At 41.9% G+C, this 21,008-nt stretch overlaps 1 protein-coding gene and 1 gene segment (V, D, J or C); both read right to left on the bottom strand.

The window, feature by feature from the left end:
* Window positions 1–8,735: 8,735 nt before the first annotated feature.
* Window positions 8,736–9,849, bottom strand: LOC101690781. The segment is given in 2 exon segments: window positions 8,736–9,469; window positions 9,717–9,849. Coding segments are annotated over 2 exon segments (384 nt in total).
* Window positions 9,850–12,760: 2,911 nt separating this feature from the next.
* Window positions 12,761–21,008, bottom strand: part of LOC101672488 — a 46,395-nt gene continuing 38,147 nt past the window's right edge. The window contains exons 7-8 of the mRNA XM_045079327.1: window positions 13,367–13,466; window positions 12,761–13,182 (exon numbers count right to left, since the gene is read on the bottom strand). Coding sequence (XP_044935262.1) covers window positions 12,761–13,182; window positions 13,367–13,466 — 522 coding nt within the window. The remainder of the gene's footprint in view (window positions 13,183–13,366; window positions 13,467–21,008) is intronic.

Here is a 21,008-nt window from a genome sequence, read left to right as displayed (position 1 = left end):
ATTTCTCTTAATTTCAGAGCTTGGGGTCCACGTTCTCTATTTAAAAATTACTTCTTTAGTTAGAGTTAACCCTTGAATAGCATCGGTTTGTCCACTCAAGTCTACTTACATATGGATGTTTTGGGGTTTTTTTTTTTTTAATAAACACCGTCCAGTGCTATAGTGTATTTCCTCTTCCTTATGATATTATGATATTCTTCATAACATGTTCTTTTCTCTAGCTTTCTTTATTGTTTTAATGCTGTATATAATACATGTAACATACAAAGTAATTGTTAATCTACTGTCTATGTTATTGGTAAGGCTCCTGCTCAACACTAGGCTATCAGCAGTTATGTTTGGGGGGAGTCTAAAGTTAGACATGCATTTTCAATTGCATGGGACAGAGGGTTGGCACCATTAACCCCTGCATTGTTCAAGGGACAAGTAGTTAGTCTACACACCTTCATTCCCTATTTCAGGTGGCTATGATAACTCTTTAAATCCAGTTCTGAAGTCACTCCCAATTACACAATAATAAACAGTTTAGTGAGTCATTTCTGCAAAAACAAACAAGAAACAAGCACTGTACACAACTGGAAAAATCATCAAAATCTATTTCAGTTCTTTATTTTAGGAAATTGCCATAAGAACAAAATAAATGGAGCAGTGCTCATTCTTGAAAAAGAACTAGAGCTTAGAGTAAGGAAGGAGAGTTTGTGTCTTTTTACCCATGAATGCTCACTTCTGTCCCCAGTTCAATTGATCTGTCACTTAACAACATAAGGATGGTGACAAAAACTAACAGGTTATTGCCAGAAAAAACTGGACTTCACGTGGGGATGTGGATTGGAGCAAGATCCTTCAGCAAATACGGTTATTTAAACATAAAATATTAAAATACTGGCAGAATAGGAATGCCTAGGTGACTCAGTTGGTTAAGCAGCTGCCGTTAGCTCAGACCCTGAGTTTCTGGGATCCAGCCCCTCATCCATACCCAGCCAACTGCTTATTAGGGAGTCTGCTTCTCCATCCCCTTCTGCACCTCCCCCTGCTTGTGCTCTGTCTCGCTCTCCCTCTCTCAAATAAATAAACAAAATATTTAAAATATTGGCAGAATATTGGGGAAAATGTCACACATAATGGAACATAATTAATCTATAGAACAAAGAAACTCAAGGAAATCTGTTCAAGAGAAACACAATGAGATTCACATTACACAGAGTAGAGTAAAAATGATCAAAAACAAAGAGAAAATCTTGAAAGTGACAAGAAAAAAACCCAACTCATTTTTTAAGGGAAACGATAACACATTGGCTATCTTTTCACCGGGACTGGTAGGGACCACAAACAGTGACAGATTTAAAGTGCTGCAAGAGAAAAGAAAAATCCACAAAGAGTTTTATAACCACAATACTATCCTTCAGAAATAAAGGAAAAGTAACAATAGCCCCTGAGAAGCAAAAAGGAAGAGAAGTCATTACTGGCAGATATGCACACAAAAACCATAAAAGGAAATCCTTCAGACTCAAAGAAGTGACGGAAGGAGCTAACTCAAATACACAAGAAGAAAGGAAGCACTCAAAAATCGTAAGGAAACTAGAAAGAGGATGGAAACAAAAGGATGTTATGTGTAACTAATGAACCATTCAACACTACATCAAAAACTAATGATTACTATACAGTGACTAACTGAACATAATACATACATACATACATATGATAAAAATAAACTGAAAAAAGAATAAAACACACACACACACACACACAAAGGATGCTTGCTGTGACTTATATGAAGCTGAAGTCCAAGAAAAGTCCAAAGTATTGTGAAACATGTCAAAATCATAGTTACCTCGGTTGGGTTAGCAGAGAGTTGGTTTGGACTCAAAGGAGAGAGGCATCTCGAGAATTTGAAATATTCTACACTTCAATATGGACTGTGAATTTATGTAAAACTCAGATGCACAATTAAGATTTCTGCCCTTTCCTTGGCACTACTTTTACCACAATTTAAAACAAAAAGACAAACCTAGATTCGTTTAAATAAATGTGAGAAAGATTAAGAGTCACCAACTACTTATGGAACTCAACCTTATTAAGAAGTATAAATGTGACTGGGAATGTTCTAGAGACATAGAACACCGGTTGAGGAAAAGAAGGAAACGTCGAAACTGTGTGCCTTTACTCTTCAAGCAGCATAGACCTTAGCTCTCTGAGTTTTCCTTTGAACACAGACATTTTATATTACTCTGCTCCCCCGGGGGCCCCTACCCTCCCATTGGCTCTTACCCAGTGGCTGTAGCCACCAGGAGATTTGCATATTGTTCCTTAAAGGAGGACTAAGATACAAAGGCTCAGATAAAATCTTTGCAACTGAGATAAAAGACCAGCTGTCGTCTTGGTCAGGACTCATCAGATAAACTTCCCCAAATGAGGTTCCCTTCTCAGCTCCTGGGGCTGCTGATGCTCTGGGTCCCAGGTAAGGACAGAGGGGAGATGAGAAAGCAGAGTGGGTCAGGGAGGGTCACACTACGGACACTCCTGCTCTCCATGTCTATTATGGCCAAGAGCTAGAAGCCTACCTCTTACCCTCTGGGAAGGGGCATGTGATGTTTAGATCCCGGAGAGCAAGGAACGTTTCAGATTGTGGTAAGACTATAACATAGAGAAAAGGGGGTGAGGCAGGCAACTTTTAGACTCGACTTTGTCTGCTGCAAATCTTAGGTTCTTTTTTGAAATTGGATATTTGGGGTTATTAATAAATATCACAAAGTGTGGTGTACCTTCATGGCACAGTCAGTTAAGCTTCTGCCTTTGGCTTAGGTCATGATCTCAGGGTCCTGGGATGGAGCCCCAAATCAGGCTCTCTGTTCAGAGGGCAGTCTGCTGCTCCCTCTCCCTCTGCCACTGACCCCCACTCATGCTCTCTCTCTGTCATATAAATAAACAAAACCTTTTTTAAAAAGTTACAAGAAAGTGATGTAGCCTGAAATAATTACCAAGTAAAATTTTGAAAATGACTCATAATGTTGGCATGTAATCCTACAATTCTCTCTTTACTTTAGGATCCACGTTCTCTCTTTACTTTAGGATCCACGGGGAGGTCGTGCTGACTCAGACCCCACTCTTGTTGCTGGTCACCCCTGGAGAGCTGGCCTCCATCTCCTGCAGGGCCAGTCGGAGCCTCCTGCACAGCAATAGAAAATCCTATTTAAATTGGTACTTGCAGAAGCCAGGCCAGTCCCCACAGTCCCTGATCTATGAGGCTTTCCAACCGTTTCACTGGGGTCCCCAGACAGGTTCAGTGACAGCGGGTCAGGGACAGATTTCACCCTGAGAATCAGCAGGGTAGAGGCTGACAATGTGGGGGTTTATTACTTCGGGTGAAGTATATATGTTCCTCCCACAGTGGTTCAGCCCCAAACACAAACTCCCTGCTTGTCATGGCCCAGCTGCCCACACGTGTTGTTTGCCTGGGAAGCAGACACAGCAGATTATCTCAGTCAGTGTAAGAGGAAGAGGTTGGGGACCTCAGGGTAATGGATGAGTTTGAAGACTCACTGCTTCTTGCAACCCACAAATTTTGAAATTTTGATACACCATGTTTTCTTTTGGTTTAAAAAAGTATCTAATTTCTCCTTTTATGTCTTGTTTGACCCAAGTTTCACTTACTGGGTATATTCTCTAGTGAGTACAGTTATTTAGGAAGGTTGACCAACTTGGGTCACAGAGGTCTCAGAGCTCAGGAAATTACTCCAGTGACCTGCAGTTGGGGAAGTTCATTCTGGCTGGATGGCTTGATCTCAGTACTCATGCAAGGAGAAAGTCTTCCTTCTAATTAGAGAGAAGTTCCAGGTGGGCCCATCAAGGAACAGGCCTCTGTGTGTCTCCAGTGTTGGCCGAAACAGTGTGGGTTAGACTCTGTGGCTGATAAAGTCTATGGGTCAAAGTATAAGAGTATCACATTGTTGGGGTGCCTCGGTGGCCCAGTCTGTTAAGCATCAGCTCTTGGTTCGGCTTAGGTCATGATCTCAGGATTGTGTTCTCAGGGTCATGACCTCAGGGTCATGAGGTTGAGCTCCACATAGAGGCTCTCTGCCCCTCCCCACCCCACTCTCTCTGTCTCTCCCTCTCATAACCTCTGATTCCAGGAGAACAGATCAAATAGTTGCACCAAGACTATCTGGATCTCAGACAAATCACACACTAGCCTTCCATTTTATTGAACACAAACTAACATCCTCTGACAACTGAGGCAATCTTCAGTAAAACCAACCTGCATAAGTCCTTCCTCATTCAGTGATGATGGTCAGATATAGAGACTCACAGAGACTGCTCTGTTACCCCACATGATCGCCTTGTACCTTTTTACCAAATCTTATTACTTGTGTCAATTCCTGGTCAGTTTCACTGCCCAGGCCACAGCATGATTCTTTATCGTGCAGGAGACAGAGATTCTTTTTTTAGAATTGGAAATATTATGGTTTCTGTATATAAGTAGAAAGGAAAATTTCAAAGCCTTTTTGTAACTAAGAAAGAATTTTTATAAGATTTACTATTTTCAAAAATACTAATTTAGGGGTACCTGGGTGGTTCAGTGGGTTAAAGCCTCTACCTTCAGCTCAGGTCATGATCCCAGGGTCCTGGGATTGAGCCCCACATTGGGCTTTCTGCTCAGCAGGGAGCCTGCTTCTCCCTGTCTCTCTGCCAACTTGTGAATTCTGTCTGTCAAATAAATAAATAAAATCTTTAAAAAATACTAATTTAAAAAGGTATTATGTACCCCTATGTTTATTGCAGTATGATTTATAATTACCATGGTATAGAAACAACCTAAGTGTCCATCAATAGATGAATGGGTAAGGAAAATGTATATACAATGGAATGTTACTCAGCCATAAAAAAGAATCAGATTTTACCATTTGTGACAACGTGGATGGACTTAAAGGGTATTATGCTAAGTGAAACAAGTCAGACAAAGAGAAATACCATATGCTTTACTTGTACATGGAATCTAAAAACCAAGATACATGAACAAACTAAAAAGATTTTTATAGAACTTAGAGTCACATTAATAAAGCTGTTTCTTTGAAAGGAAGTGAAAAGCTGAGAAATCAAGGAGTATAACTGCTCTAAGGAAACTCCCAGACTTATAGGAAATGAGAATCAGAGCCAGATGATGTAACCCAAGTGCTGGATGGCAGCACCACCTCCATCTTCAGGGAAATTGTATCTGCGATCTGAGATACAATCTCAGATTGTCCTCCTCACCTCTGCATTTGTGGTTGTCTCTCCATTCACATAGGTGGTTCCAGTTCAGTGCGGTTTTTTACTAATCCTTACAAAGAATGAAGCAACTTCAGGGTCTTCAAGAAAAATGTCTAACAAGTAAAGGAAAGTTGCATCTGGAGGTAGATTTCTTCTCATTGGAATTCTTCATCCAACCTGACCTAATCATGGAACAAGGGAGTTGTGTAGGCATGTTACCAGTAGATGGGGAGTAGATGGGGAGCACAGGATTCTATTTTCTTTTCCATAGACTTGTACCAAATGCCATCTCACCAAGTGTAGGTGACGGGTGAGTCAGGAGGACACAAGGGATTCGATTCTGTGAGCACAGGAGAAAAATTTCTTCCTCAGGCTGAGCCCATGACATCTGATTTGACCACTTGGGGATGGGTTGCTCAAGAGTAAAGAAGAAAAGGTGAATGGTCTTTGCACCTGGAAGCCCAGGTGTCCCTCCACAGCTGCTGCTCATGTTGCTCCCAGCCCACTCTGCTGTCCAGAGTCCATATCAATGCCTGGGTTGGTGCTTTCAGGGAGATCAGGCTAACTTAGGACACAGAGTGAACCCTGGAAGTCCCAGCTCAGTTTATCTGCCTCCTGTTACTCTCACTCCAAGGTGAGAGGAACATGAGATGATTTTGCATGTAGTGAAAACTTTGTCTGCGTTGTTGGGTCCTGTGACTTTTGCTCAGTCAGCACAATCATAAAAGCTCATTAAAGGCACACCTGGGGGGCTCAGTCAGTTAAGCATCTGCCTTCGTCTCAGGTCATGATCCCTGGACCCTGGGAGAGAGACCCAATTGGGGTTCGCTACTCAATGGGGAGCCTACTTGTTCCTCTCCCTCTCTCTTAGCCTTTCTCATGCACTCATGCTCTCTCTCTCAAATACATAAATAAAATCTTTTTTTAAATTTTATTTATTTATCTGAGAGAGAGGGGAAGAGAGAGAGCACAGGCAGACAGAATGGCAGGCAGAGGCAGAGGGAGAAGCAGGCTCCCTGCTGAGCAAAGAGCCCGATGCGGGACTCGATCCCAGGACGCTGGGATCATGACCTGAGCTGAAGGCAGCTGCCTCACCAACTGAGCCACCCAGGTGTCCCACATAAATAAAATCTTAAAAAAAAAAAAAAAAAAAACCCTCAATATAGAACAATCATCCTAGCACTGTCAGGAAGATAACAGTTAAGATCCAGATTATAGGCACACCTTTCATGTTTCATTTCCAATCTCAGATACCACCAAAGAAATCATGAGGCTGTAGCCTCCCTTTCATTGTCTGCAGGGGAGAGGACAGCCCTTACCTGCAGAGTGAGTCAGTGTTGGTAACTAATAGAAACCTGGGCAGACTTCCAGGGTCCTCATCCTTGGTGCAACCACCAGGGCCATTGGCATCCCAGCCCAATTCAGTGCCAGTGGATCTAAATAGACGTTACTGTTTCCATAGGCAGCCTGGAATGGAGGATGCTCCAGTTTGCTCTGGTCAGCAAGGCTCCAGTGAGAACCACAGTGATCCAGTCTCTACCACAGACCTCACCAGCTCCTTCCTTCAGAAGCATGGAGACACATCTTTTGCAGCTTTCTCTGTTCCATTTGCCACCTGAAAAAGGAGCTTGTGAGGATTAGCACCTTATTTCATTCAGGTCCTAGAGAACTGAGTGGGCTCTCAGACTCTCTTTTGCTTCCCCCCATGAAATGTCAGATATTAAAGAGAAGTGGAGGACACATTGTTCACTTGCACACAATTTACCAGGATGAAGCTGAGGCTCAGGAAGGGTCATAAATATCCCAAGTTCATGCAGAGAGTTAGTGGTGACTATATTGAGAGGAATCTCCTCTCCCAGATTCCCCAGGTACTTCCCATTTGACCTGAACAAGTGATGGCCTCTTCTGTGAAGGCCCAGTCCCTGACAAGAAAGTTCCCGAAATTTTTTCCAGGTCCCCTCAGAAGATACTTTCTTTCAATCACAGGAATAAGGTCTGGGGCCTGAAAATCTATTGTTGGCTGAGTTCTTTCATAGGATTAACACACATTTCTCCTGAGAACACTTCTTAAAAACAATTCTGAGAATTTTGTGGTTTCAGAGCAAAAGAGATGCAAATCATCTGAGTGTAGGTGAGGAGGTCCTATCTTATAAGTCCACATATGCCATCCACTTCTTTGTATAAGTCAAGTGGGTATAGGAAAGAGGAGATTCTCTGAGCTTTTACAAAGTGTGCATACACCTGGCTCAGCTATATGTCCCTGTCCAGCCAGGCTTACTTTGAACTTGTTAGAAAGGAAAACTTCATGGACCTGTTATGTGAAGTGAATTTCCTTAGCAATAAGAATCTGTTAAGGAAGGAGTCACCTAATTTCTATCCGAAAATCCCAAACCCATAGATCTCCCTCTTCTTTTCTTGGCAGTTGCTCAACTGAGACCGTGCCCATCCACTGAGTTCTCTTCAAACACCTCTGAACCCTCAAGACCCTGGGAAAACTAGCTTCCCAGTGGGTGACCTGGAATCCAGATATCCTCAGTGTGTCTTTCCACATAAGACAGGCACTGGTTCCATCCAGAGAAAAGAACCCACCAGGAAGGTTCAGCAAAATAGACCTTTCTCTCTGGTACTGAAGGACACATAGCTATTGAGTTTTTAGCATAGCAAGTTATCTAGCCCTCGAACTCATTCTCCTTTTAAAAGGATCCTGGCACTGAGAAGCAAGAATGGGGCTCATTAAATAACTACAGATTAAGTAATGATATTTTTAGTCACAAGATGAACAATATTCTGGGATATTTAGCTAGAAGTCACATTTTTATCTGTGACTGTTAGAGAATAGTTTTCAAAAAGTTATATATCAACTATGAAAGAGTAAGTGAGAATACTAGAAGCAAGAGATTTTATGCAAGGATTTGGTCAAGGCAAAGTGCTGAAAGGTATTCTTTAGTCTCATAAAAAAAATGAATCTATCCCTGTGTGCAGTGAGGAGATACCATGAAGGGACCATGAGGAACCATGGATGGAAATATCTTCCCTGATCCCCAAGGATGAGTAATAGACTCACTGCTTGTCTCTTGAAACAATTCTCCCATTGTTGGTCATCGATTCATAAAGATTAGTAATAAAAATTCCTTAAGGTATTAGTGAATAAAGGCCCTGTATCTAGAGATATGGATTTCCAAATGGTCTTGACTTTATATTAACTCTGGGAGGAGTTAATTTAAAGCTTTGCTGAGAAGTGAACTCTAGGCATATGATTTCTTTTTTAGTCATTTCGAAGTTGTTCCATTGTCACTTCCTCCCCTTGTTTATGTTGAGACTTTAACTAACCCTTCCTATTCTTGTTCCTTCAAAATGAGAGGATTTTCTTTTAAAAAAGAGACACAAAGATAGAAAAATCTTCATCAAAAAATGAAAAGTAACTACATCACAATTCTTTTTTTTTTACACTAACATTTTTTTTAAGATTTTATTTATTTATTTGACAGACAGAGATCACAAGTAGGCAGAAAGGCAGGCAGAGAGAGAGGGGGAAGCAGGCTCCTGGGCTGAGTGCTTGGATCTGAGTGATCCAGAGAGCCTGATGCAGGGCTCGATCCCAGGACCCTGGGATCATGACCTGAGCCGAACGAAGGCAGAGGTTTTAACCCACTGAGCCACCCAGGTGCCCCACTACATCACAATTCTTAAGTTGCTGAACAACTACAGAGATCTTTGTGTGAGCTCAAGCAAATAGGAGAAGTTAAAAATCCAAATTAATGTGAGAAGATCAGGCTCTATCTGAAAGTTCTGGCAGTTGAAGGCTGTTTTTTTTTTGTTTTGTTTTGTTTTTTTTTTTTTTTTTTTTTCATTGAAATGACTGAGCAGCCACTTGAGGAGGTTTTTGTTTAGACCCAGAGCACCGTGGGAGGTGTCTCCTTGCTCTGCTTGCAGTAATAGTTGGCAGCATCCCCATCCTCCACGGGATCAATTGTGAGACTGAATTCAGTCCCAGACCCACTGCCACTGAAGCGGGCCGGGGCCCCAGATGCTTGACTGGATGCTTTATAAATCAGCATTCTTGGACGCTGTCCTGATTTTTGTTGATACCATGTAATATAGTGTGTCATGCCCCAAATGTCACCAACGTTCTGACTGGTCTTACAAGAGATGGTGGCCCTCTGCCCTGGAGACACAGTCAAAGAGGCTGGAGACTGGGTCAGCACAATGTCCCCAGAGCAGCCTGGAATGAGAAACACAACAAATTTAACAGAGATACTGAGAGCATCCTAGTGGAGGCCCACAGCACTGATGACCTTGTAGTCAAAGTCATGGACAACACTCTGAGGAACCAGAAAATGGAAGGGAATTGGGCAACTGGAACCCCATGCCAAATGCTTGAATTCCAGCCACCAGGAACCCAGACACACTGAAAGCATCGAGGCCACAGTTGAGTTTGCCCACCATTTCTCAGTGTGCCCCCCTCTCACCTGGAGCCCAGAGCAGCAGGATCCATAGCAGGGGAGTCCCGGACCCCATCTCAGAGAGCTGGACTAGAGGCTGCTCCTCGGGGGCCCTGACAAGATGCCTTTAAGGATGTTGAGAACAGCCTGGGGTTTTGTCTAATGACACAACATGCAAATCAGCTCCAAAGAGCTTGAGGTTGTGCCCAAAGTGGACACCTGCTCTCAGAACACCCTGTGGGACTTTGGGTCACCAGAAATTTCCAAGTATAGCTCAAGCATGTCCCAAGGGATTTGGGGACCAGTTTCTTGAATCCTTGCCTTCTAGTCTGTCTGAGATGCCATGTGGGGGAGTGCCCTGGGCTCTTCTACTGTGAGGATATAGGTTATTTCAGAAACACTCTTAATCCCTAGAATTAACACAATAATGTATTTCAAGTTGTGATTATTGTCAGGAAGAGAAAGCCGCAGGATTATAAAAGAGTGAACCAGGGTGGCCTGGTTCGATGAGGAGAGGAAGTCTGCCCCACTGAGTAAAAGACCTTCATATGAAGTCCTGACATGTCCTCAGGACCTGGAAAGGGTGAAAGGTCTGGCACGGACCCTTGGTGAAGGCTGGGAACAGACACTAATCTAGGAACTTGCCTCAGTGTGGATAAGCCAGGACTCTCTATCTGTTCAGTCCTGGAAACCAATGTCATGTCCCCCTCGAAGCCCTCCCATGTGGAGGGATCACTCCGCTGGCTCCCATTCACAGTGAACAGCCAGCATCTGACTTGCCACTATTAAAACTTTGTCACCGAAATCTCAAACTGAGGAACTTCTTGTTCTACTACAGCAGAAGTATCATGTCCCAAAGACACTGGGCAGAGTAATAGCATTGATATTAGATTTAGTCTACCTATGAAGGGAAAAAAATAACTGATATCTGAAAATATTTCTTAGAGGTTAAAAAGGTAAAAGAAATCAGCCGAGAATAAACTGGTAAGATATTCTATTCTGAATAGTCAAGAACAAAAACTAATAACAGTCTTTTTAGGATTGTTTAAATATTATAATCCAGGAAAATTGTCCTTGGGTTCAGTTGAAAAGACTTAATGGATTTATTGCCATATCCCTTTATTTAACTTATTTTCTTCATTCAACACGATATTTTCTTTGCTGAGAAAACAAAACCTTTGGCAGGATCTCTACATAGAGAAAACCATCACCAACTCCCACAACAACAAAAGAGAAATTGACTACTTAACTTTGGAACTAACAGGAGCCAGGACTTGACTCAGGACACCTGTCAAGCATCTTCCAACCCAGGGCCCTGCCCCAGGTGTGCACAGAGAATTGGAGGTCCTACACATCAGCCATCAGTAATAGGCAGGTAAGCTCTGTTATTCTTTAGTGCTCTCTATAAAGTCATAGCCACCTCCCACACGATCATAGCCCTGGACACAATCCCACAGACCAGCTGGGCAGGGAGGCTCTTTTGTGACAACTGATCCACTTTTCCATTGCATCTACACTGTAAGGGAGCCACACTGGTTTACTTTAGAGAAAGTTGTGAAGAATACAAAGGAAGTTCACACATCTAAGCTTGCAGCTGTTTGTCTTCAAGAAAGGTCGTTGCCCCTGGTGCCCACACACAACATTAGTTACAATAGGAAGGGCTGAGTAGGGGCAGTGCCGGGCTTCACTCAAGCTACTGGGCTGCTGCTTTCCCTCTAGCTCAGGGGAGAGAGCTGCTCTAGTGTTTGGAAGATACAATAATGCATGATAAGACACACTTCAGTTGATGTTTGTGAGGTAACGTGCAATCAACCAAAATAGAGCAAGGGGACCTGTTTACATAGAATCTACTGCCCCATGGAGGTTACTTCATAATAGAGAACCAAAGTTTAAATATCACATAGAATGCTGTCAGTACAAGTAACAGGGTCAGAGAAATGGTAGATTTCAGAGTCTGCTGAGTCAATGACTTAAAGTAAGATCAAACTGTTTCCACATCAGCTCTGATATCCTCGGTCTGTCAATAATGAGTTCCTTCATGATGGGCTGATGATCCACTTTCTGTACAACCAACAGGAGAAAAATGCTATATTTTCACTGAAACATCAAATGCAATTTTTGAGTCTTCTATTGAAGTCTTACTGAGTAATCTAGAACAACAATAATTGTACACACTGTTTCTCTTTAGTCAATAGATTGGAGTTAAGCCAGCTTGCTATGAAGCCCAAGGAAAGGTTTAAGTTGAAGGCCTAAGATATTGAGATGTTTAAGAATGAAGCATGTCTACATGCTCAGTAAGCATCCAATTCCCCTCCACACTTATGGATGATTGAGATCTGTGTAATGGGAATGGTTAAGTCTTCATAGCAGAGCCCAGATTGTTGGGGAGGGGAGAAACATTCCAAATAATCCAGAAGAATATGCAAGTGTTTTCATAGTGTAGAAACAGAAAATGATGGTTATCCTCAAAGTCCCAGAACCTAAATCCAGTCCTACTCTCAGAGACAGAACCATGAATTCTTCTCCACTGTGAGGTCTACACAGCTTCTGTGAAATTCACATAACCCTGCCCTTTCTCAGTGGACCTCAAATGTTTTTGCAAGCCTTCAACTGGGATCCAGTGAGATATTATTTTTCTATTTACATTTTTCCTTTCTAATAGCCTCTGGCTAGTAGAAGGAGGAGAAGCTGAGCAAAGAGCAATCTTAAAAACACCAGTGAGTAATCATGTCTTGAGGTGGCAAGCTATGCAGCTGGCCAAAGGGTTACAGGGAATGCTGATGTGTCATGTTACAGGGGAGCATTCTGCTCTGAATCCCACTGATCCCTTCTCCGCAAGAAGCAGCAGAAGCCATGATCATGTCAGTAATATAAACCCATCTGTATGGACAATTCAGATTCAGGTGATCCAAAATATTTTGAATGGTGTAGACAAGGGCCCATGGCAAGTCATTACAGCCTTCACAGAATGACCTCCTGGTACAAGAGACATAGAAGAGCTTTATCCACTCAATCTTCCCTTAAGACTCATACATTCTTCTATGATTCACCCCAAAGGCTTATCCTACAACTTAGGGAGAAACAAGGCTGAGCGGGGAGGAAGCAGCTGGTTCAGCAAAGCCTCCCTTACCCCATGGCCCTGGGGAACAGGTTTGTGTTCGAGGCTGAAGCACTGTGGGCGGAAAGCTATAATACTGCATGCAGTAATAGTTTCCCACATCTTCAGCCTGGAGGTTGCTGATGGTGAGGGTGAAGTCTGTCCCAGACCCACTGCCGCTGAACCGGTCGGGAACCCCAGATGCCCGGGTGGATGCCCAGATGATGAGTAGCTTAGGAGCCTGCCCTGGCTTCTGCTGGTACCAAGCTAAGTAGTTCTTCTGGTTGGAGCTGTATAGAAGACTCTGGCTAGACTTGCAGTTCATGGCAATGCGTTCTCCTGGAGACCCGTTCAGGGAGGCTGGAGACTGGGTCATCACGATGTCCCCAGACACACCTGCAATCACAAATGGACAGTGGCCATACACTGTCTCATTAGTATACTAAAATATGTATCTAAAAATGTAGGTTTCCTTATTTTTCATAAGTAATCAAACTGTTTTAATGAAATGTTTTATTCATAACATGTTGTAAAGTCATTTGCCAATTTTATAAAGATCTTTCTCCTCTCAGCCTCTCACCTGAGATGCCCAGTGCCGCAAAGAGGAGGAATTGGAGCTGTGACCCCATCGTGCTGCTGGTCACCTGTTTGATGCTCCTGGACCCCATCCCCAAGAAACCCTATTAATATAGCTCTCAGCAGCCAACCCAAGACCCGAGGAGCCTATGCAAAGCATCAGAGAGCATGAAAGTGCCTGCTCACTGAGCTGTGAATCAGAGAATGGAAAGAAAGAGACAAAATATCAACACCCCAGGAAATGTGATTGTATGCTACAAGAGGCCCAGAAATCACCTTAAAACTATGATTCTCAGCAATATATAGCAAAATCCCCAAATGTAAACTCTTGTTAATATCTATTAACAAACAGTTAATAAATTCTTGTTAACTGTCCAATTTCAAACCAGCTAAAGTCAACCTGAAAGCATAAATCACTTTTGTAGTAAAATATATGTGTTCATGAGTATATAATTTCAGAACCTAACTGAAATGATATAAATATAGTGTGAGTGCATGGAATGTACTCATGTCACCAGAATGAGCATAGAGGGTAGGTACACATTTACATCGCTATCTCAGACTTTCCTCTGAATTTTAAACACATACTTGAAGTTGCTCTTGGACAACTTAAAGGCATCGCCATATGTCCAAAACAGACCTCTGGTAGCTCCCTGTGCACAAACTCGATTTCAGAAAATGTGTCACCACATACTTAGGAATCACCCTTGTCCCTGCTCTTTAGGTCAACCAGGGTCTGAATAGCCCAAATCCTTCCCGCCTGTAGCATCACAGCTCCTCCTAGGGGCAGTAGGTGAAATAGCTTCAGCTCCAGGCCCTGCAGAGCAGTTTTTCATTTCTCTTGACTCCAAATCAACAGTCCTTTTAGAATTCCACAAACAACAGCTTCCTAAACTCTCCTAGGCATAGAGAATTTAAAACAAATCGAACAGGGGTTCCTGATTGGTTCTGTTGACTAAGTGTCTGACTCTTGATTTTGGTTCAGGTCATGATCTCAGGGTTGGAAGATGGAACACCGTATCAGGTTCTGTGCTGGGCTCAGAGTCTATCTTCCCTCAGGCACCTGGGTGGCTCAGTGGGTTAAACCTCTGCCTCTCGGCTCAGATCATGATCTCAGGGCACCTGGGTGGCTCAGTGGGTTAAACCTCTGCCTTCGGCTCAGATCATGATCTCAGGGTCCTGGGATCGAGTCCTGCATCAGGCTGCCTGCTGAGCAGGGAGGCTGCTTCCCCTTCTTCCTCTGCTGTTCCCCCTGCTTGTGCTCTCTCTCCATCTCTCACTCTCTATCAAATACATAAATTCTTAAAAAAAAAATTGTCTCTCTCCCAGAAACAAAACAAAAGCAAAAACAAAAACAAACAAACAAAAAAATGTTTTCTCTCTCCCTATCCCTCTGCCTCTCCTCCCTCCACTTGCTCTCTAAAAAAATTAATAAAACAAATCAAGCAAAACCTCATAGCACTTTTATTTCAGTGGGAAGGATGGATAAGAAAGAAACAAATAGCATCTCTGCTGCTGTCACTTCTGCTCTCTGAGGTCCCCTCTCTGGGTAGCATCATCACTCAGCATGAATGGGGCAGTGGATGTCCAGGTCCATTTAGTGTATCGCATCCTTCAGCATGGACAGACAGAGGAAGAGAGAACATGTCTGTGTGGGTTTACACTTTTGTTCTGGGAAAATAAAAGCAACTGTAGTCTCATATATTGTCAAGTATCCAAATCATCTCTTGATCACGGACAATAGTCTTTCCATTCCTCATTTCCCTGTAGCATGAAACTACCCAAGACAAAGGTTGGTGACAAAAATCAATACTCTAACACTATATATAAAGATAAACTGGGCCCAGTTTTATCAGAGCATTTTTGTATGTTTAATATTCCTTTCTGGTGAGGAGAACCATCTTTCATTTTACCTTTTTCCATTTTTTCTTGGAAAAAAAAAGAAGTTTATCGAATATAAGAGGTAAGCACTGATTCTTCATGTGCCTCAGATTATAGTGACTTGTCCTTGAACCATTTACTGTTTCCTCCTATAATCCTTACCTCAGAGCATCAGATCCAGATGGAAGAGAGGATATCTATATTATTTCCTCCAAACTATCCCATTTCTCCTTCCAAGGCTCTCAGTTACTGTTTGGTCAATTTGCTTTGGTCAATTAAGCAGCTTCCAGCTTAATTCCAGGGAAGAATGGATTCTCCATTCACCAAATTCCTCTTCTTGACTGGAGTGACCAGAAATCTGTCAAGAATGGTCATTACTGAAGCTGGACCACATGGAGAGACTCTCAGAATTCCTGATAGAATGTGAGGAATGAATACCATGTATATGGAACATATATAACACAGGATCTGTTGGCATCCATGCTAAAACTTCCCTTCAAATGGAGCTAGTGCAATGGAAGTCAAAATGGAAAGGTAGAAACTGGATCTTCCACTCTGGACTTTTCATTAGCGTAAGCAACCAGATTCCCTTTACTATTTAATGCAGCGCAAGGTGGGGTTCCTGGTAATTGCAACTAAAAATTTGCCAAAAGATTTTGTACCCTCTTACGCTGTTGGTGGGAATGCAAGCTGGTGCAGGCACTCTGGAAAATAGGATGGAGGTTCCTAAAGACATTAAAAATAGAGCTACTCTACAACTCAGCAATTGAACTACTAGGTATTTACACAAAGACACAGATGTAGTAAAAAGAAAGGGCAGGTGCACCTCATTGTTTGTAGTGCAATGTCCATGATAGCCAGACTGTAGAAGGAGATGAGATGTCCTTCAACGGATAAATGGATAAAGAAGATGAGGTTCATTTTTACCACGGAATATTACTCAGCCACCAGAAAGGATGGATACCTATCACTTGTATCAACATGGATAGAACTGGAATGGATTATGCTAAGTGAAATAAGTCAAGCAAGAAAGACAATTATCATGTTTCACTTATATGTGGAGTATAAAATAGCACAGAGGACCGTAGAGGAAGGGAGGGAAAACTGAATGGGAAGTCATCAGAGAGGGAGAAAAACCATGAGAGACTCTGGACTCTGGGAACAGAACTGAGGGTTACAGAAGGGAAGGGGGTCGGAGGTTGGGGTAACTGGGTGATGGGTATTAAGGACATGTGTCATGATGAGCATCAGGTGTTATAAGCAACTAATGAATCATTGAACACTACATCAAAAACTAATAATGATGATGATAATGATAATAATAATAATAAATGAAAATAAAATTCTTAGAATTGGAAAAAAAAAAGATTTTGTACTCTTTACCAACCTAACAAGTTCAACAAAATTGAAAATAACACCATTTTATTTTTTGGCCTGCACAGTCTCATCATAGAAAATATAAAAGAACCATTATTTAAAATGGTCTGTTTCTAACAGGGAGAACCATGAAAAATGCAAGCCAATATGGTAATATCAACCTTTACCCAGGGAAAAGTTCATTATTTTCTTAATATTGTCAAAAGCATTTTTTAAAAATTTTAAGCCATTAAAAATCATATGCTATATGTAAAGGATTTCAATTCAATTATTTTTCACTTCATTACTATCCTGAGAGAGAGCATGATCTTCTTCAGGAATGAGTGCAGAAAATGGGAAGGATCACTAGGCACATACATATGTACACATACTACACAAGCATATCCACAAACTGTAATAAAAATATTTGTAGCCACTTGATCACAGCCATGGCTTATACATTTGAACTAGCTGTTTATGTTCACATGCCTTCCACAAACCATTCCTCATCATAAATTATACCATCTTTAAATCAGTAATCAAAAATCCTCCAAACAAACAAAAGTCCAGGACCAGACAGATTGGTAAATTCTACCAAGTATTCAGAGATTTAATTTATCTATATGTCTCAAACATCCAAAAAAATTGAAGAGCAGAAATGCTTAAATTCATTTTAGAAGGCCAGCATTACCCTGATACCAAAGCCAAAAAGTGGTAACAAGAAAAAAAAAGTTACAGGCTGATATCCTGGATGAACATAGATGCAAAAATCCTCCACAAAATATTAGCAAACCCAATTTAACAATACATTAAAAGGATCATACACCATGAAAAGTAGGATTTATTCCAGAGAAGCAGGGATGGTTCAATATCCATAAATCAATCAGCATGTTATATCACATTAACAAAATTAAGGGTAAAAATCACAAGATTGTCTCAACAGATGGGAAAAAGTATTGATAAAATTCAGTATCTATTTATCAAAAAAAAAAAAAAAAACCAGAAATGCCAAGGGTTATAGAGGATATGGAGAAAGAGGATATGGAGAGGATAAGGAGACATGCCCCCAGGTGTTGTCATTGGGGATATAAATTGGTGCAGCCACTATGGAAGACAGTATGGAGTTTCCTCAGAAACATAAAAATAGAACTACCCTATAATCCAGCTCTTCCACTTCTGGGTATTTGAAAATATATATGCACCACTGCGTCCATTCAAACATTATTTAAAACAGCCACGATATGGAAACAACCTAAGTGTCCACTGATGGATAAATGGATAAAGAAGCTGTGTTCTACATGTGTACGCACACAATGAAATACTACTCAGCCATGAAAGGGAAAGGAATCTTGCCATTTGGGACAACATGGATGAAACTTGAAAGTAATATGCTAAGTGAAATAAGTAAGGCAGAGAAAGACATTATGTATAATATCACTTCCATGTGGAATCTAAAAAAGCCAAATACATAGAAACAGAGAATAGATTGGTGGTTGCCAGGGGCTGGGTGGTGAGATAAATAGCAAGATTTGATCACAGGGTACAATCTTCCACATATAAAATAATTTCTGGGGGTGCTTGGGTGGATCAGTGGGTTAAAGCCGCTGCCTTCGGCTTGGGTCATGATCTCAGGGTCCTGGGATTGAGCCCCACATCGGGCTCTCTGCTCGGCAGGGAGCCTGCCTGCTTCCTCCTCTCTCTCTCTCTCTGCCTACTTGTGATCTCTGTCGGTCAAATAAATAAATAAAATCTTTTAAAAAATTAAATAATTTCTGGTCTCATGTACAGCATGGTGACTGTAGTTAACAGTGTTATATTGTACGGAAGGTTACTAAGAGACTAAACCTTCAATGTTCTCACCACAAAAAAGTAAATAAGTAAAACAAAAAGGTTAATTATGCACAGTGAAGGTTCCATTAACTCTCCTTATGTTGGTAAGCATTTCAAAATATAAATGTAGTTCAAATTATCACATCGTGTAAAATGTAAACTTACACAATGTTATATGTCAATTATATCTAGAAAACAAAAATGTTGACATCATTTCTTTCTGGCCCCCGGGCTTTCTAAATAGAAATCCTCTGTCATTCAAGGTGTTTTCCTCTCTGGGTAAGTGTGATTTTTCTCTTTCAGCCTATGATATTTTTTCCTTTTTCTTTAGTGCTCAGAAATTTTAATACGATGTGTCTTGACATATATTCTTCACGATTATGCTGTTGGGGGTCTGCTAAATGTGAAAAATTTTGAGCAATTAATTGTTCAAAATATTTTTCATCTCCAGCCTCTCTCTGCACTCTTTCTAGGATTCCAGTGGCACAAATGTTAGATCTTTGGTTTGGTCCCACGTATCCCAGATACTGTGGGTTTTGTTGTTGCTGGTTTTGATTTGGGGGTTTTCCTTTGTTTTGTTTTTAACGTAGTTTCTCTTTTTGGTTTAGACTGGGTAATTTCTTGCCTCTGATCTTTCCTCCTTTATCCTTCCACTCTCCTCCTTCCAGACCTTTCCTAGTCAGATACCCCATAGGGCATCCATGTCCCTACTTCAGGCCACTTCCCCAGCCACAGTAAGTCAATGACCATGTGGGCTCTTTGAACATCTACTAACTAAACATCTTATTTCATTATGGTATGATACGGGAGGTGTCCAGTTTAACTTACATCAACATATACTGCGAAACTGGGCAGAACCAGGAGTCCTCTCTCTGCTATTTGCTGGTTGGGAGTCTCTGTGTCTTTAGTCAGATGTGGTAAGAAGCAAAGACAGGAAAGCTATTACAATGCAGTAAGAGATTTTTATTATACGCATAGTCCCCGGGGAACAGAACATACAGCATGCCACATGGCCACACAGGCAGTACCGAGGTGAGAAGAGCAGACAGAGGGAAGTAATGCTGGCCTGTATTTTTTAATGTGTATTACATGAGAAGTAATGGAGAAGCAAAGTTAATAAGCTACTTAGACATAAGATTGGAGACTTTGAAAATTTCAGCAGATTGCAGACTATAGCTGTGCCCCTTGTCCTCTGGTAACCAGGAAGTATTTGGGTAGAAGGAAATGTCACAGATTGTTGGTCTCACTGAAAGGAAGAGAGTAAGGATTTGGACTCAAGATTGTCTGGCTTGCATCTCAAATGTATGCCTTTGGGCAAGTCTTTTGCTGCCTCTGGGAATTAGCTAATTTGGGGAGAAGCACTCCCTTCAGGGCTGGAGCAGCAAGAATGCGGAAATAAGAAAATGCATTAAATATAAAACCTCATGAAACTGAAGATAGGAGATTATGCAGTGGTGTCTGGCAAGAGTGGTAAGTATTGTGGAGATCTGAAACTCTTGTCCCGTAAATTAAGAGTGCCTGCTGAATCTGCTTGGGTCCAATACTAAAGGAAATACTTTCTCCTTCCTGAGTTGACAGATGCTGGGCTCCACCCAATCTTACAATCTGGTGTGTCTGACATTTCTGGTTTAGGACAATCAGCTCTGTCATACAGTTAATTGATGTGCCATGGACAGGTCTACCAGGGCCGGTGCTATGCTGGGAACTACTTGTTGAACACTGAATAGGTTGTTTTTGAGAAGGGCCAAGTCTTGCCAAAGAACCCAGAAGTCTATGCTATGAGTCTTCCTCTGGGCTTGCCAGCGTATCCACACCATCCTTCCCGGACACAGATGCATGTACCACCCAACGACAGGAGAGGTCATAAGGCCCACGTGATAGGACCACTTGCATCATGACCTAAACCTGACACAGGGCCTCTCCTGGCTCTGCGCCCACTGTAAACTAGTGACTTCAAAATTTGCTAATAAACAGAATGGTGTAGCTTATCCAAGTGTGGAATGTGTTGTCCCAACACTCAACACTCAGCAAGGTAGTGTGCTTCAACCTCAGTGGTCGGAGGTACAAGATACAAGTATTTGTCTTTTACCTTGACAACGATGTGCCTGCATTCCTCAGATACCTGGACCCCTGACATAGCCACCAGGGCGGGGTGCCACATGAATTTTTGTGTGGTTTGCATCCCACTGTTGTAGCACATGTGTTTTTGCAAGTTAGTGAAGTTCTCACCATTTCTTGCTCATCGTGTGTAATTAAAAGGATGTAATTGATAGAGTGTGGCCTGGCGGGATGCTCTGGGGGATGTTTATACAACACACTGCAGCAGAGAGCAGGGCGTTAACGTATCCCCAGTCTACTACTGAAGATGTGACCTCTCTTCACTGCAGTGAAAGGGAATTCCACGGGAGGACTGCATTAGCTCACATGCCATGCCCCCTGCTGGTAGACCTTGTAGTTGACCCAGCATGGGGTAAGCATTTTCAAAACCTCCACATGGCCAGAAGAGGGAGACTTAACACACCCAGAGAAGAAAATGTCCGGGTGGGCAGATTCTTCTGAAAAACTTGCTTTTTGAGTAT

Source organism: Mustela putorius, unplaced genomic scaffold, assembly GCF_011764305.1.
Source record: "Mustela putorius furo isolate JIRA1106 unplaced genomic scaffold, ASM1176430v1.1 tig00000281_pilon_pilon_pilon, whole genome shotgun sequence".
Lineage (NCBI taxonomy): Eukaryota > Metazoa > Chordata > Mammalia > Carnivora > Mustelidae > Mustela > Mustela putorius.
Note: the sequence above shows the minus strand (reverse complement) of the source record. Positions and strands in the feature narration are given on the sequence as shown.